This window comes from Empidonax traillii, unplaced genomic scaffold (genome assembly GCF_003031625.1).
Source record: "Empidonax traillii isolate 1590-97213 ecotype Southwest subspecies unplaced genomic scaffold, ASM303162v1 scaffold498:size1131258, whole genome shotgun sequence".
NCBI classification, from domain to species: domain Eukaryota; kingdom Metazoa; phylum Chordata; class Aves; order Passeriformes; family Tyrannidae; genus Empidonax; species Empidonax traillii.
The window spans coordinates 983,604-1,000,409 of NW_020955691.1; the positions used below are offsets into that span (position 1 = coordinate 983,604).

General features: G+C 44.3%; 1 protein-coding gene across 1 annotated transcript in view; it reads right to left on the reverse strand.

The window, feature by feature from the left end:
• JMJD1C (jumonji domain containing 1C) overlaps nucleotides 1–8,660 on the reverse strand; it is a 154,531-nt gene extending 145,871 nt beyond the window's left edge. Inside the window, exon 1 of the mRNA XM_027896457.1 lies at nucleotides 8,505–8,660. Coding sequence (XP_027752258.1) covers nucleotides 8,505–8,645 — 141 coding nt within the window. The 5' untranslated portion in view covers nucleotides 8,646–8,660. The remainder of the gene's footprint in view (nucleotides 1–8,504) is intronic.
• Between the last annotated feature and the right edge of the window lie 8,146 nt (nucleotides 8,661–16,806).

The following is a 16,806-nucleotide window of genomic DNA, read 5'->3' on the forward strand; positions in this document are numbered from 1 at the left end:
ACCATAAATGCACCTGCAATAGACAATTTTGTAACCATAACTGAAAAACCAACTATATACTCCAGTTGAGAAATAAATTTTTACAATTTAAAACTCATTTATAATGTTACTTTATTTCCTGAAAAACAAATAAATTTAAAACTCAACTTGACAGTATTAAATTAAATCTGTTCAGAACAACCTGCAGAAAGGAAATAACATGAAGATACACATCTCAGTGCAGATAGCCATTTAAGATATGCACTGAACTGCACACTCTGTGGAATAATCTAGTTCAAACAGACATTTATTTGGACAGGGTTAGTAGGGACTGACAGACAGAACAGATACCTCCTGTCTCCTGGGTTAAGAAACAGTAAAGGAAAATTGCCACATTTATAAGCTCCAGAGAGGAGTAGGGAGCAGCAGAGCAGAGCTAATAAAATCATGAGTGGCACACAAAAGGCAGGGACCAAAGTGTGTCTGAAACAACAGAAGGCAACCCCAAGTAGGAAGCACAGTCAAAGCCTGACCCTTCCTTGTCACAGGATGTTGAAAAGTTCACAGAAATTCAAAAAGATTTCCTACTAACTCATTTAGAAAAAGTCCAGGAAGGGCTACAAAACCCAAAGACTCTGCTGCATGAAGTTCATGAGCTCCAAATCATAATAAAACCCTGAAGAAGTGCAGACATGTCCCAGAATTGTAGAGATATGACAGCTAAGCATCACAACAACAGTCCCTTGTTCCATTCAGTCTTCAACTACATCAGCTTCTGTAGTTTTGACTGAAATGTTGGCAACTAGACCCCTGTTGGCTCCTCTCTCTTTAAATCTCACCATGGGTCCACGGCCCAAAGTCCATTAACCCTCCTGACAAACTGCTCACACCAGGTCTTTGTTGCACACCTTTTCTCCTGTCTTTGATGATGGCCAAGGCTTCATCAGATTAATGACAAAGTCCAGTCAAGTTCACTCCAGTGAAGTCTTAACTTCACTCCTATTTCCTGGCACTCTTTCTCCAAGATTTTCTATCCTAACTGAACAGTAGATCACATTATTTCCTATGATTACCCTAACAACTTGTTTTGTCTGCTTGACTTTGGCTTTTGGGTTGTTTTGTTTGTTTTTGAAAGGTAGTGAATTTACATTCTGTAAATTACATTTACATTTCAGGAAAGGAGAGAAGCCAAGAACAGCAAAAAATAAGGAAATAAGCTGGAGGGATATTTTGAAATGACCCATCCTCACCAACACTCCTCCAAAATACAGCTTTCTAGCCCTCCTCACCAGACATGCAGACTGAAAAGATTTGACTTGGGCCACCCAGCAATGACTCAGCAAGTGCTCTCTCTTTCACAGAGCAATCATAATTCAGATTTTAAACCATCATTTGACTGAAGAGCCCTGTTCCCTTAGCAAAAAAGTAAAACCATGGTGAGCCAACCCAAATAATAAGTCAGTTCTGTCTACCTGAGTCCCCTGTAGTGCAGTCTAACTTCAACCATTTCAACATCTGCATCAGCTATGTGGCTGTTCAGAACACTCAAAAAGATCTTCATACAGCTGCAGTATTACATGCAGTACTTTACTGAGTCATCAGAAGTGTATGCCTTTTAACATAGAGATGCTTAAGTTTCCCTCAAAGCATTTAATTCCACATCTATTCTTCCAAAACTTGCTTTGCCAAATAAGCATAGCATCACCAGACATCAAATGGTCACGTTATGGGCTATTCTGAACACGTATTTTCTTATTCAACTGAAAGAAGAAATTAAAATAAGTGAATAAACCAGTTCATTTACCAGTTACAGTGAACACAACCCTCAAAGGTATTTGAGCCAGTTTTCAACTACTTCATTCAGGCCATGGTCCAGAGCCATTTCTCCTGGAAACAGTGCCAGTTTAAGCTGCTCCCATCCTCAGCCATTTGTCTGGGATTGATCCCACACCACCTCCCCAGCCTCAGTACAACTGCCTGGAGTGCCATATGGTGAATGGATCAGGAAACTGCTCAGGGTTAAAAAAAAATTAAGCCAGCAGTGCCACCAAGAGAAATGTCTGTGGAACCACAGTCTCCAAAACTTCTAAAAACGTTGCCACTGGAGGGTCAAGCTAAAAGCTTTGACACTTACCCTGCATCTTTTGTGCCCATGAAGTCCTGAACAGGGTACATGAATTAGCTCAAAGCCAGCTGCTGTATGTACATGGAGGCAACTTCCCCAGGAGCAGATCAAGTTGCTCCATTCCACTTCATTCTGAAAAGTAGCAACAGCTGCTACAAGTAAAATAAAAATATTTTTAAGAAAATTACTAGAAAGCAAAGCCCAGCAAAATCCCTGAGGCTCCTCTGGTTCCCCTGCTCTCATTCTGACTTAGACATGAAAGTTAGTTGACATTATTCCCATGTACCACTGACAACAGTAACTTTCTGGGGGAATCAATATAATGATCAGCATCAGTTTAGCTTGGAATTCTCCATCGGTTTCCAAGAGCAAGTTGGATCCAAATTCTAGAAGTACCACTTTTACGATTCACTCAGTTTGATGTTACATAACAATTCTGCTGCTCTCAAGCAGGTTTAGAGATCCTGGTATGTGCATGGCAAGAATAGCTTCTTATAATACAGTTACTCATTCTTTACAACTCTTTATGATGGCTATGCCATGGCTTTTTGAGACAACTCCAAAAATTCACACAAAGTTCTGGAAAAAGAAAAGTCTGAGGTAATGAAAATGGGGAATAGTACATTATTTGCATGCACGGTATATAAAAGGCAAAAGCGAATGCTCTTTTGATTAAGAAAATACCTGATATATCTTTCTTAGAGCCTCTTGAAAGATTTAAGTACAGGATCAAACCTTCCTTTTTCCAGATATTGTTCACTGTTGCTTACTTTGCAACTATGCAGCAAATTAATTAACTGATTAATCCCTACCTTGGGACACCTGAATTCTCTATGCAATGTCACATTCAAATAAACTTTACTCAAAATCCATCAGTGCAAGTTCTTGATCTACATAACATTTTTCTTTTCATACAAAACCAAAGAGGAGGGACGGGCAGAGTATAAAGCACTGAATCCTTGCAGTCAATTTCATAGGAAAACTCCCGTGTTTGATCTTTTTGTCCAATTATATGAAAGAAACACTCCTTCCTGAGCACCGCCTGAGCTGACCCTGGGAGACACATGAGGTGACATTCACAGGCACAGGATGACAAGCTCAACCTTACTAGAAACGCTGAAAGGAAATAGGAAGTTTTCTTTACTGCTGAGCCAAGAAAAGATTGCCCAGTTGATGTGCCCCAAACCTACAAGACTTCTGTTGGCATCACCACTGATACAAAACAGCAGAAACAATGACAATTGTCTGAATCCCTATTGCATTTTGAGTTTCTCCTGCTCCTTTCAAACTAACTTCACAACACAACACAAAACACACCCAACAACAACATTCCTTCATTTGGAGGCAGCGGTGATGAGATAAACTCTGGCATGTTTTTAGCATTGTCCCCAGTAGTTGGAGTAGATAACATGACAGGCTCCTCACCAACAACTTGCTCTTCATCTTTAACCCAGATGCTACTACAGGAACCAACAATCTATGCACCATTAGTTTAAAGCACATTTGTCCATTTACTTTCTACAATAATTTTACTATTTTTTCTGCGTCTTCCAGTTGATTTTAAGGCTAAAGAGCCAAAGCTGCAGAGCACATACTGCTAAAATAAGGAATGGACAAAAAAATTTCATTTTTAAAAAGATGAGCTCAAACGTGTTCAAGAAGTTAACACTACCTTAGGGGAAGGAAAACAGAGGACAACATGCAAAACACTGCACTGAAAATCAATATATGGCAGAAACCAAGTGCCACCTACAGAAGTGCGATTCTGTGCCCTACAACAAAGCCAGACCACTTGGGAACGCCAGAAAATTTGGGAATGCAGAAGCAGGAAGACTAAAACAACTACAGATTGTAAAAAGACTAGGTAAAAGCAGCTCAACACACAGCCAAGGCAAATTTTACTTCATCTTTTAGTGAGAAACTATCAGCATGTGGAGTACTTGTCTAAAATATCTTAGTTTCAAATTATCAGAAATGTTTTGAAATTATTTTCATATTAACTGTAACAGTAGTGGTAAGTTTCCAACACATTTTGTCAACTTCCATTTTACTATTAAGTGAAGGTAAATTCAATTAAAACAGATAAAATCTGTTCCTATTTTCTTCAAGTGGTTTTACCTAACATACTGCATTTTTAACAGTTTCCTGTTTGTAAATTACCAAAGATGAGATACTAAAAAAAAATACAATTCAGAAAAGCATCAGTATATTGTTTCCAGCACTAGATCTCACTAGCTTTACTGTAAATAAATAAATAAACAGCTGCTTCAAACTCTCATCAATATTTAGGTTTTTACGAATAACATCTAGTATTGCTACAATATATTTCCCTATCCACAATTAAATGTCACATCTGCCTATCACAAGACATTAAAGACTTCCAACTCAATTCTTGATTTTGTTTTCCAATCCACGGACATCATGGCAGCAAAATTCATGCATCAATGAACATGAACTTACAAATCACCTCAACCTTTTTACTGAGAGTTGCACATTAGATGTTTATAAGCTCGTTTCCATTTTTTCTTTCATGTGGTGAAAATATACAACTGAACACATGCCTATATTCAACTTCCAACTGCAGGACCATGAAAAGTCACAGAACTCTGAGGTGAAATTTTAATAATTTGATTTATATTTTAATAATTACACCTCTAAATAATAATTTTTAAAGCACAAAAGAGAAAACACCTCTACCATCATCACATCAAATCTTCTCAGGAGTGATTAGAGAGTTTGCAACTCGTGGCCCACAAAGCAATTCTTAAGGGACAGTAAAGACCAGGGAGATCATATGGCATTGACTCCATCTCTTTCCTTCTGGCCATTTCTTTATTTGCCCAGAGTTATCACTGCAATCAGAGCAGCACACAGGCCTTTCCAGGTAGTCAGCAGTAAGGAAAAATGGAGTTCCTCTGATAACACCAGCTGTTAAGCTGAAAAAGAGTTACAAATTCTCTCAACAGCTCGTGAAACACATACACATATATAGACATGAACACTTAAGTATACAAAGCTTTTGTCCTTGTTATTTTTATTTTAAATAAATGCTTTGCATGCAACAGGAATGTCCAAGAAGGACAGATCAAGAGGTCTAACTATAAAGTTGTGATTCAGAATGCGGAAGTCAGCAAGAAAACTCCTGGATTAAATTTTATACATTGCACACATTGTACCTGTGTATCAAGTGTTTACAACATCTCTAAACATTACAGGATAACTAAGAGGCAAATCCTGGCATAAAGGATCTGCATGGAATGGCAAGAGCATTGTTCTCCCAGGAGACCAATAGCACTCCCAACCACTGCCAGTTTTAATATACTTTCATGTAGTAGGATAGACCTACATAGACAACTGAGTTCTTTTCTACCTTTTCTTTCCAGGACAATAATTTCAGCTATGATAATAATCACTAATTTAGCTAGGAATATACAATCATGAAACAAATTTAGCAGCAATTGAAAAGTGGACTCTTGGTTTCTCTGCTCACAGGCTGAGAGCAGCCAGTCCACCCTTCAGGCCTGGAGTTCCTGATTTAAGGAGTAGCTGTGTTTCCAGCAGGACTAATGAAGGTCGGTTTCCTGTGGATTTGCTCCTGCAAGCCCTGTGGCCATTTAACCTTAATTACGTCAGTTGTCTCTAAGCTTGCCATGTCTCCTTGAGCTCCCGCACCCCGTAAAACTCCCCATTTGCCCATCTATTCCCATATTCCCACACTCAGGCTTGCTCTCACACCTTTGTTAACACCCAGCTCTTTGTCCTGCCCTCAAACCACCTTCACACCCCATCAGCTCCACCCCCTCCCCTCCCTGAATGCTGCTGTGAATCACAAAATTAACTGTAATTGGGTTCAAGCTGGATGCACACCGGCTAGCCAGCTGGAGACCCTTCTGCACCTCCAGGAGTGCACCAAATGCCATGACCTCCTCACCTTTATGGTTTTTTGGGAAGAGGGCTCTTGGATGCCAGCTTTCACAGGGAGGGAGAATGCAGCCTTTCTCAAACCTCTCCCTGTTCTTAAACTGGTTGAAGTTGACCGGGGGGAGGTTCACACTTATTAGGAAAAGATAAAAAGCCACTGTAAATTATACTTCCTTCCAAAGCCAGGATTAAAAGGTAACTCGGTTCCAGCCAGCTGCAAATCATATTGAAAATGCTGCCTGCTGCCCTCCTCCTGTGCTGTGGTTCAGAGCAGCTCCCGTATTTCTCCACCATCCATCCCGTTCAGGGGGAGCAGGAAGACACAAAATTGACAAAAAGTCGATTTCAACATTTTTATGCTGCACCCTGTGGGCAGCAATGAAACTGTCAGCGGGAATTACCGTTTCACTCCTGTGACGGGTAGCAGAAGGGTCTGGAGCTATTCACAGGGCTGGCCACCTCAAAACAAAAGCCATGGGAGGATAAGAGCAGCACTCACTCCAGCTAGGACAGCCCACGTGGGACAGGACTACCAGAAAAAAGTCCTTATGCTTTGCTGGAGGCAGGGGAGAGGATACTCATTGTAGCAAATATCAGCTAGCAAGAGTTAATTACAAATGCACAAAGAGAGACTAATCCACAGAAACTACCTGTTGCTAAAAGAAATCTTATTATTTTTTCCTCTACCCACTCCCTTTGTGACTTATACTTGTTTGTGCCTCAGGGACAAAGAACAGGTAACGTGAAAATCAAATACTGCACCTTAAAGAGGGTAATGATGCTCCAGCAGTTAAGTACTAGTCTGGGACTCGTTAGACCTAGATAGTATTTCCAAAACCTTCCCAGGCTTCCAGCACTCCTAGGAGTACATAACTCCATAGCATAATGCAGTGCTGTGGAGCCAGCCTGAAAACCAGCAGGAATATGGCCACGGCAGCACTGCACTGCACCCAGGCTGGAGTGCAGCTGGAGCATCCATCCTGCTTCTCAGGTAGTTTGGATCTATCCAAATGGTGCTCCACCACGACACGTAAGCACACCCTTAGTCACCCTGCCTCAGAAACCAGCTGTGACATGACAGTTCTTCCTTAAATTACCAAAAATTGTAAGGAAAGGCCATCTGAAGAGAAACATACTCAGATACCGAAGTTAGGAAGAGGAGCAAGTTCCATACACCACCCATTTAACATAACAGATACAGCCCCCGGATGCCTCCGTTTAGCACCCTCTCTCTTTTTGTCAGCTCTGCCCTTAAGAGTTTACAAATTATGGCTCTGACTTGTAAATGTTAGTAAATACCTCCTTAGACCTTACTCAGTGTTTCCATAATTGTATACAGATTCTAGAGAATACTACCCTGCAGGAATAACATCCGAAATAGGTTCTAAAAATAAAGCATTCTAGACGATTCTCACATATAGCCGAAGGTTGGAAACATAAACCATTCCATAAAGAAGGGCACGAACAGAATGCTACTTGAATTACAGCTAGAGAATGGGAAGAAAAAATACCCAAAATAGCATACCAAAAAAACGCACCAAAACCCCAATCCTCGATATAGTAAAAAAGTAGCATCTCAAGTGCTACATTCTGTTTCTAAAACAAAGCTTAAAGCCTGGGACGAATGAAGACAGGAATTCTTAATTTTGTGATTGACACTTCTCGAACTAAGCAATCAGTAATCTCTAAAATCAGGCAATTGTCTGCTTGATGAGTTTGTAAAAAAGGTAACATTCCACCCCGATCCGTGTCGGGCTGTGAACGCCGCCCCCTTGCCAGCAGCAATATGGATTGCCCAGCGCAGTCCGGTGATTCCTTTTTTCAGCCTACGTAATGCCCATTTACATAGACATGGTATTTTTAAATGTGCTTTCAGAAGCACTAAATAACACAAAAACATAGAAGGAGACAAGCACAGAAGTAACACAGCACTCCTGTGACAGCGGAATTCACGAACAAAATACCGACCAAGTCCGGGGAGCACAATAAAACTCCATTTTCCAGATTATGCATTCAGAACGCCAACCCAAGGAAATCCTGGCCGTGTTTCCCCCCTACAGTGAGAGTGTGTCTGAGCACAACAGAGCATATCCTGGCTTCTTCGCTAACCTCCACGCACATTCCTACACCCCTTAGGAAAACAGTGACAGCGGACATGAAAGGGAGGGAAACAATGACATTCTTTTAATAACAACGTTCACCAGCGCGCCGGACCCGCTCGGTCCGCGTTACGCGGCGGCAGTTCCTGCATTCCCGCGGACCAGCCGCATTCCCCCTGCCGCTCCGGGGGCCGCCCCACCGTCCCCCGCGGCCGGTCCGGCCTCGGTCCCGTCCCCCCACGGCTGCCCGGCCGGGGCTCGGGGCCGGCGGGGCCGCATTCCCGCGGGGAGCCCGCCCGGCGCCGCCGCGACCCCCGGCCCCGCAGCGCGCCCGGGGCTGTGCCCCGCCGGGCCCGCCGCCCCCCCGGCGCGGCTCTTACCGCCAGCTCGGGGCTGTGCGAGTCCCGCTGGGACACGGCGCGGATGACCCCGGCCCGCCAGCGCCCGCTCTCCGGCGGCTCCTCGCCGCCCAGGCACAGGAACCGCTTCCCCACCAGCTCCGGCCGCGTCTCCACCGCCATGGCCGCCGCCGCCGCGCAGGCACCGCACCAGCCGCCGAGCCCGCCGCTCTAGGGGCCGCGCATGGCGGGCGCGGGGCGGGGACGGGCGCGGGGCTGCGGGCTCGGCAGGGTCGGGGCCCCTCGGCCGCCGCCACAGCCCGACACAAACAGCGCGAGGGGCGGGGGCGGCCGGGGGCGCGCGCTCCCTCCTCCCGCCCGCCTCCTCCCTCCAGCGCGCGCCCGCCGCGCTGCGGCCCCGACCACTCCGCCCACGCAGCCCCACTGCCATGGAGACCGGCGCCGCGCGCCGTCTCCCTCCGCCGGGAGCGCGGGGCGAGCGGCCGCCGCCGCAAAGAGTCCGCGGACCGCCGCCGGGGCACCGGGGACCCCCCCGGAGCTCGTCCCGCCGGCCCTTGCCCGGCCCCGGCCCCGGCCTCGGCCCCGGCCGGGGGAGCGCGGCCCTCACCTGCCGCCCACGCGCTCCCGGGAAGCGGCCCCGCGGTGATGTGACACTGGCGGGGGACCCTCTCCGTGCCTCCAGTGCCTCTGCGAGAATTCGGGCACAGCCCCTCCGGGAATTCGGGCACAGCCCCTGCGGCGTGTCTCCCCTCGGTGGGAGAAGCGGCTGAAAACCCACGTCGGGCTCGCCCACACCCTGCTTAAGGCACCGCTCCCGGAGCGCATTAATGTGTGTGAGTGAATGAAAGGAGGTGCCAAGAGCGTGGACCAGGCTCGGTGGTGCCCAGAGATAGGACAGGAAGCAACAGGCAGCAACTGACGCGCAGCGAAGTTGCACCTGAGCATGAAGAAGTTCTTTACTGTGCAGTGACCGAGCACTGGAATAGTGCTGGAATAGCCAGAGAGGCTGTGGAGTCTCCCTCACTGGAGATATCCCAGAACTGGCTGGACACAATCCTATGCCATGTGCTCTGGAATGAAGTGCTGTGGTCCTTTCTGTCTTGAGCCGTTCTATGATTCGGTGAGAGCTGAGGCTGGCAGGGGTATCTCGGTAGCCAGGCACCAGGGTATGGGAGAGCCAGGACTAGGTCTGCCATCTGCAGCACCTTCTCCCCCCATGTCAATGTGTTAGGAGTTCAATAAAGACATCCATCCCTCCATCCATTTCTCCCTACTGCAAACAAGGCCACAGAACTCCCTAGGAACACGCCATCAGTTTAGTCCCTCAGGAGCTTTTACAGACAGAACACTTCAGACCTAGAAGACTTCATTGGATCCTGCTGAGTGCTGAGAAACGGGACACCCAAGCAGTGAGCTCAGAGACTCACACAGGCTTCAGCTGAGAGCTTGGGCTGTATCTCCCAAGGAGGCCATGCAGCCCTGTGCTATCAGTCTGTTATCCTTTCCATGGAGCATATGGTCAGGCTGTAGTAATGCCATGTTTGCGTTTCAAGAGTTCTTCCTTCATGTTATCTGGAGGTGTAGCTTTCCTGAACTTCTGCCTGCCTTTACTGGGACGCCTGCCCTCAAGAGAGCGGGTTAATGATTTCCCATCTAGCACTAAAAGCAAATTTGAACAGTGCATTTTTTGAAAAATAGATTATGAGGCAAAAGCAATAAATCAAGAGTGCCAACTTCGTGCATTCCCGTGTATTTCAGTGGAACAAATAACTTCTGGTACAAGGAACGGTAATTAACAGAAAACAAACAAACAAAAAAGAAATCATTATTCACCATGACAAGTTTGTTCACAGTATCAGAGTCAGTTCCAAGACGTAACATTTATACTTGAGCCTATAAGGTGCCTGGCATCCCATGGCAGCAGGCCAAGGATGCACGGAGGCATGTTCCTGAGAAGCTGCAGGAGCAGCCACAGTGCATTTGAGCTAAATGAGATCTTCATCCACATCCCAGGGTGATGCTACAACCAACACATGAGTACTACAGTCTTGCAGAAGGAGAAAAGTCTAAGTATGGGGCAGTTATTCATAAAGGGCATACAAAGAAGTTACAAGAATTACTAAATAAGTATTAATCATATCAAAATTCTTGTATTGGATTCCCTCTTGTTTAATCAAGTAGTAATTTGAGATATTATTGGATTCTACAATTAAGTAGATTGCATTAGTGTACCACAAAACGTAAAATATGCCAAAAGAAGCCAATTTACATGATTCTGATAGACTGAGCCTATGAATTCATCACAAAGTACCAAAATATTAAGAGTCAAGTGTTTTTAATTTGTTAAAAAAATTCATATCAAAGCGCTGACACAAGAAGTATGTTTTAGTACAGATTAGAATTCACTAAAGGCTGAACCATTTTACAGTTGTTATTACCTGAAAATACCAGTAAGGTCAAGTAACATCACCATGTGGGTGTGAATTCCTGTGGTCAGCTGTCAGTTCCAGATGCCAAGTGAGGAGGGCAGGACCTTTTCTCTGCTCCCCATGACACCCAGGAGAAGACACCTCAAGGGAAGGTGATGGCAGATTGTCAGGGCAGCATCACTCCCCAGTAACTCCACATCTCAGCTCTCCTCTGTTTCACTTATTCAGCTTGGAGCAGCTTCTGCTACCACAGAGGTGCTTGAGCAAAGTCAAAATGTTCAGGTGGATCAGCGTACGTGAGACCCACAGGTTGCTGAACATGTTTTCCACCTTCAGCCTCCATTCATTTATCCATTTCTTCTTTGCTGCTTCCTTTATCTGCAAAGTGCTGTAAACTGGAAGAACATTAAATGCTTAGGATGTGGATAAGTCATCTCGGAGCCTCTGTCTGCAACAGAACATAAAGTCATGGTGCTGCAGAGTAGGGCCTGAAAATAGCTTAGATGTTAACTTTTAAACAGTCTGTGCTCTATCACACTTAGCAGGACTTCTTCCTTTCTCAGAAGCCTTTGCAGGTGTCAAACCTATACATTAATTTCTTTTTCAAAGGATAAATATGTGCAATATTTGAACAGAAAATTCAAAGCCCTAAAACTCACAGGATTGGAAGAATTAGGGATGGTATGAACTGATGCATCTTCCAAAGAAAGTGTCATAAGGAAGCCTCTAGAAAGATCAGCTCCTTTTGGAGCTCAGGAACAACTCTCAGAGCCACATGCCCATGGACAACAAGAAAACAGAGCTGACACCTTCAGGCTGGAGAAGTCCACTGAAAAATAAAGCAAAATGCGTCTAGACTGAGCCCCAGGGAAGGAGAGCTCCCTTTGGGAAATGGACTGCAAACAAACTGCTCCCTTGCACTCCTATGTGGCCCCAGCACAGCTCCGGCAGTAAACACAGTGACTGGTAATTCAAGCACCAAGAAAAGAGGCCCAGCCATCTCAACAAAAGGAAAGACAACCCTGACGCTGGGTATGACCTGCTGGGTTCATCCTCTCACCCAAATTGCGCATCAAACACACATTAACCACCTGAGCCCACCTGAAAGAGGCAACTTTGCACAAAGGCATGGGAATAGGAAGCTAGGGGAAATAAGTCTCAGTCTTCTATCCCTCCAAGCATCAACAAAAGCTATTTCCATGACTTCAAAAATCCCTGCATCTTCCATCTTTACCTATAATTGAAAAAAACATTGATAGTGCTGTTTATGTCTTCAACAAATGGGGGAGGGTTTTTCCCCCAAATGTTTTCAGTCCCACTTCCCTGAAAATGTACACATTGGGCAGTTGCAAAATCTTTACTGAGAGCTTTTTCTAACTTCCAGGTTGAAATGCAACACAGTCTGTATTGGCAGTAATTGCACCTTTTCCATACAGATAAATGCCACATTTTGAAATGGTTATTTCCACTTTGCAGGAAGGAAAATTGAGAAAGACAAAATGACTTGTCACTGTCACCAACTCTTAAGCAGAATTAATACTAAGCTACTTCTTCCTAAAATATGTCCTGTATACTTCTAGATCTATTTCACCTTTCCTTGGGAAATAGCAAGCATTAGTTTCCTCTGAATTCACAATTCCTCAGAAATTTGGAAAGTCATATTTAATGTTTTTCTAGGGTTTAGCAATAGAAAATTAATAATCTATATTTAACAGTTTGGTTTAAAATTTTCCTAACTTGCAAATTCACAGCCAAGAAAAAGCCCATTTTTTTCCTCAAGCATCAGTTACTTCTGTAATAAAGCAAACTTTTGATTTCAAATTGTCTTATCTTCTACAGAGAGACCAAGGGCTTTTCTTAATTCATCCTACCAAAACCATCCTAAAAACATAATAATTTGAGTGGTGAGGCAGTCCTAGAGCACTGAATGGGACACAGGATCAAGGGGAAAATATGATTATCTGAAAACAGCTATTTACTGCAGATGCAAAGGCTGCACTAAACACCTGGGGGTGCAGAGGTGCATGACAGCATGAGTTGTGGTTCGAGGCCTTACCTCCCCGGCTCTGCCACTTACATCCCCTGTGGTGATTTATTGCCTCTCTGACTGTCTACAGTCACAACTCCATCTGGGGCTCTCCATTGACCACTCCTAATCTCTTCCTGTATCTTGGCTTTCTCACTTGTAAAAAGGCTGCAAATTTACTGCTATATTTGCATTGCAGGTGAATACAGCACCCCTCTGTGCCCGGGTATCACCCTCAGGACTTCTTTGATACCGTTGCTACAGCACACAGGGGATTTAAGTTTACTGCCTTTGCGGATCACTCCAGCCATATCTGCACAAGAAAACATTGCAGTTCACAGGGTGCGACTCTATCAAAGCTGACAACAGCAAGGAGCACTACTGAGCCTCCATGTGATGCTTCACATTCAATCTGTAGCCTAGAGCACATGAATGCAGCAGATCCTGACTCCACCATTTCTTTCTGTTCCAGCTAATGAGATATCACCAAAAGATGGCTGAACAAATTAAATATATACGGCCTTCAATACATCCTCTTCCTCAGAAGTTTGTTGACATCTCGAAATACTAGTCCAACCCTAATCCCCTGCCCCTCACTCATTCAAACACTGCCTTACACTTGAGCCAGCAAACAAGGCTCCTGAGTACGCCACACTGAATACACAGTCGGCCAGCTCAGCCCAGTGAATCTTCAGGGCCGGGTTCTGCTGAGCTGAGCTGAGCTGAGCTGAGCTGAGCTGAGCTGAGCTGAGCTGAGCTGAGCTGAGCTGGGCAGGGCTGGGCTGGGCTGGGCTGGGCTGGGCTGGGCTGACCCTGCCCTAGGGCTGGACACCTCCCTGCAGCTGGGGATGGCACCACCTTTAACAGCTGCCAGTGTTTCCTGCAGTGAGTGTTTAAGTGCAGCCTGAGGGCAAAGCATCATCAGACCAGCACAATACCTTGGTACCAAACAGCCCCTCCCGGTCCTCATGAGTTTACACCCTATACAGGTAAAACGCAAGAGGGTGGGGGAATAGAGATAACAAGGCTGTCAGTCCCCACCTTTCCCTGAATACCTACAGGCTTAATTCCTCAGGTGAAACTGCAGGATGCTGCTTTGGCCTTATCAGACAATGTCTCCACCTAAAACAACCCCTCTGAATTTGCTTGGAGGAAAATGTTCTCAGTTTCTTCAGGCCATTTCTATTAGTCCCTCAGCCCAGATGCAAGCATTAAGAGCAAGGATGATGCACAGCAGCAGCAGCAGCAGTGAAACTTTTCTGTGGCCATCCTAGTAATGTTACATTTCCATTCAAGCTTCTTCTGTGCCTTTCATTGAGCTACTGACGCCAGCTTGAGGCTTCTCAAGAATCAGACTAAGCTTTAGGCCTATCTTTCAGCCCCTAACAGAGCTCTCCCACGACAACATAGGCTGTACTGCCCAGAAAGCAGCAGCAGAACTGAGAACAAATTCTTATTGAGCTGAGGGAATCTGCCTACAGAACAAAACTCCAGAAGAGATGGAGCATACTGAGCCTCAACAGCCTCAGCAGTGCTGATGGGCTTTCTGACAGGGTCTGGCTTTTACTGGGCTGAACTTTTCTCCTGTCAATCACTCACACATAAAACCTGAAATCAATTACCTTTAAAAATTAATTAATCACCTTCCCAGGAACCTTTGCTTCCAGTAGTGCTTCCTCCCACTTGCACCTAAGCTATATAAAGGCCAGTAAGTGATTTTTCTCTTGTTGGGAGGCTACTGGCTAGAAACCTGGCTGGGGGTAGGGACATGTATGCTTCTTCATGTGGGCTTCTGGAGCACCAGCTTTGTGGGTTTTCCAGTGTATATTTCTATTTATTTTTGATTAACATTAAATGCTTGGCTATTGCTATTTCTGTGTTTTTATAATTAGTAGCTTCTGAAGGTTAGCAAACGGGTAACAGTAAAAAGAAAATCCCTGAGAACACAAACAACCCAGTGAAGACAGTTATTACTTCTATGGCAGACTTTTTTCTTGATTTTAAGATGTGCTGAAGTTTCCCAGAGTATTGTAGAGGAATTTCTTTCTGTGTTGGATGAAAGGTGTTTAAGTTGGTTGTTTTATGAGTAGATACTACTACTGATAAAAAGAATAGGGTATGTTCAGCAGTGAAATAAATTTATACATCTTTTTTGAATTACCTAGGAGGTGGGTCAGGACTCTTATCCTCGCTGGAGTTCACTAGTATATTGTGTAGTAAAGATAAAAAGAAAGAAAATGTACACTATGTCTGGCTAGAGTCTTTTGCCTCCTGAGTTGTTAAAGGTTCACATGGCACCCCACACAGAGTGGATTGCAGTACTTGGAATAGAAATCTTATAATCTGATTAGTACTCTGTACATAACTTAACTTAAGAAGCTTCAATGTAAACATTAAGAATCTTTTAAAAATTAGTTTAAAGAGCTCTGTTGGTGCTGCTGCCCAGGGAACTTTCTACCTCCTGAATCTCCAGTTTCTGTATGAATTGTGTTGGGGTTGTGACCCCTACAGAAGCAGGAGCTCCTGCTAACAGCAGCTTTAGACTGACATCACTGGGATGCTGGCATTACTTATCCTGACATAGCTAAAATAGGCAATAGTTATGGTAAGGAAAGGGTTTAGTATGCTGCTGCACAATGCATACAATAAAAAGAAAATGGGAAGGTTTAGGAAAGTTCTAAAGCTGAGATAAGAAATAGCTGAGTTCAGCCACCATTAAACTGTGCACTAGATGGGGGAAATGATGAAAACTTATGGCTATTTGTTTGTCAGGAGAGGAAAAAGGCAATAACAGAAAGATGGTTGGGTATTTCTGGACCTGAGGTAGAAAGAAAAGCTCATGATGGCTTAGAAAAAATTCTTTTACTTTACTGGGTTTTTTTTAAATTTCTGTAATAATCTCTCTCCTCAGACTCTTCTTTCTCAGCCTCACTTAGTACTTTGCTATCCAAGTTCCTTTGGATTTTCTTAATGCAACTGTAGCACTTCCCTTATATCTTTATCTCATTAGACATGACTGTTTACCAGTTTTGTCTGAAACAGTAGCTATCACATGTAGTAACCTCCCTTTAACAGACCTTCCTGATGGCTATTTTTGTGTGATGTTAGTTCTTCTTTCCTTCTGCCAGCAAACTGTCTCCCAATTAGATTAAAACTGATACATAGGTTTCTTTCCTATATTCCAGCTGCCTGTCCTGTTGAGTTTCTGTGTCAGGGAAGGCTAACAAATTAGTGTTAACTGTGTCCTGCAATTCAGTAATAGCTGTTATTTAACAATATCTTTTTGGTAAGGATTGTCTTAATATTTCATAGTGTTGTCTGGCACAGGGTGTAAACAAATTATGTTACTGATTCTGTGCTGATCAAGCAGTGGTACTTTAGTATTTTTCTTGGCACTGTTATCCCAATTAAAACTATCACAAATTTTCTACTGAGCCAGTAACTCCTTCAATTAATTTACTGTTCTCATTAGGAGTGTTCCAGGGTCTGTCTGTCACATTTGTTCAGCCTATGCTCAAAATTGGCCCTAGAAAGGGAATTGATTTAAGTCTGCCCTTACTGCAAGAACTGTAATGAAACATTACATCTTATAATGACAATCTGAAGAGGCGCAGACCTCCATAAGCAGAGAGATGAGAAGGGACTTGCATGTCTTCTTGGGTTTAACAGCAGAAAGATTGTGTTTGGCTGTTGCTGTGTCATTTAATTGAATGAAAAGATTGTCTTGGAGTCACGGACTAGCTGAGGCTGGAAGGAACCTCTGGAGACTGTCTAGTCCGAAGCCTCTACTCAGAGCAGGGCCACCTTGAGCCAGCTGCTCAGGGCCCCGGCCAGCTGAGTTTTGAATAAATCTTCAAGGCTGGAGACT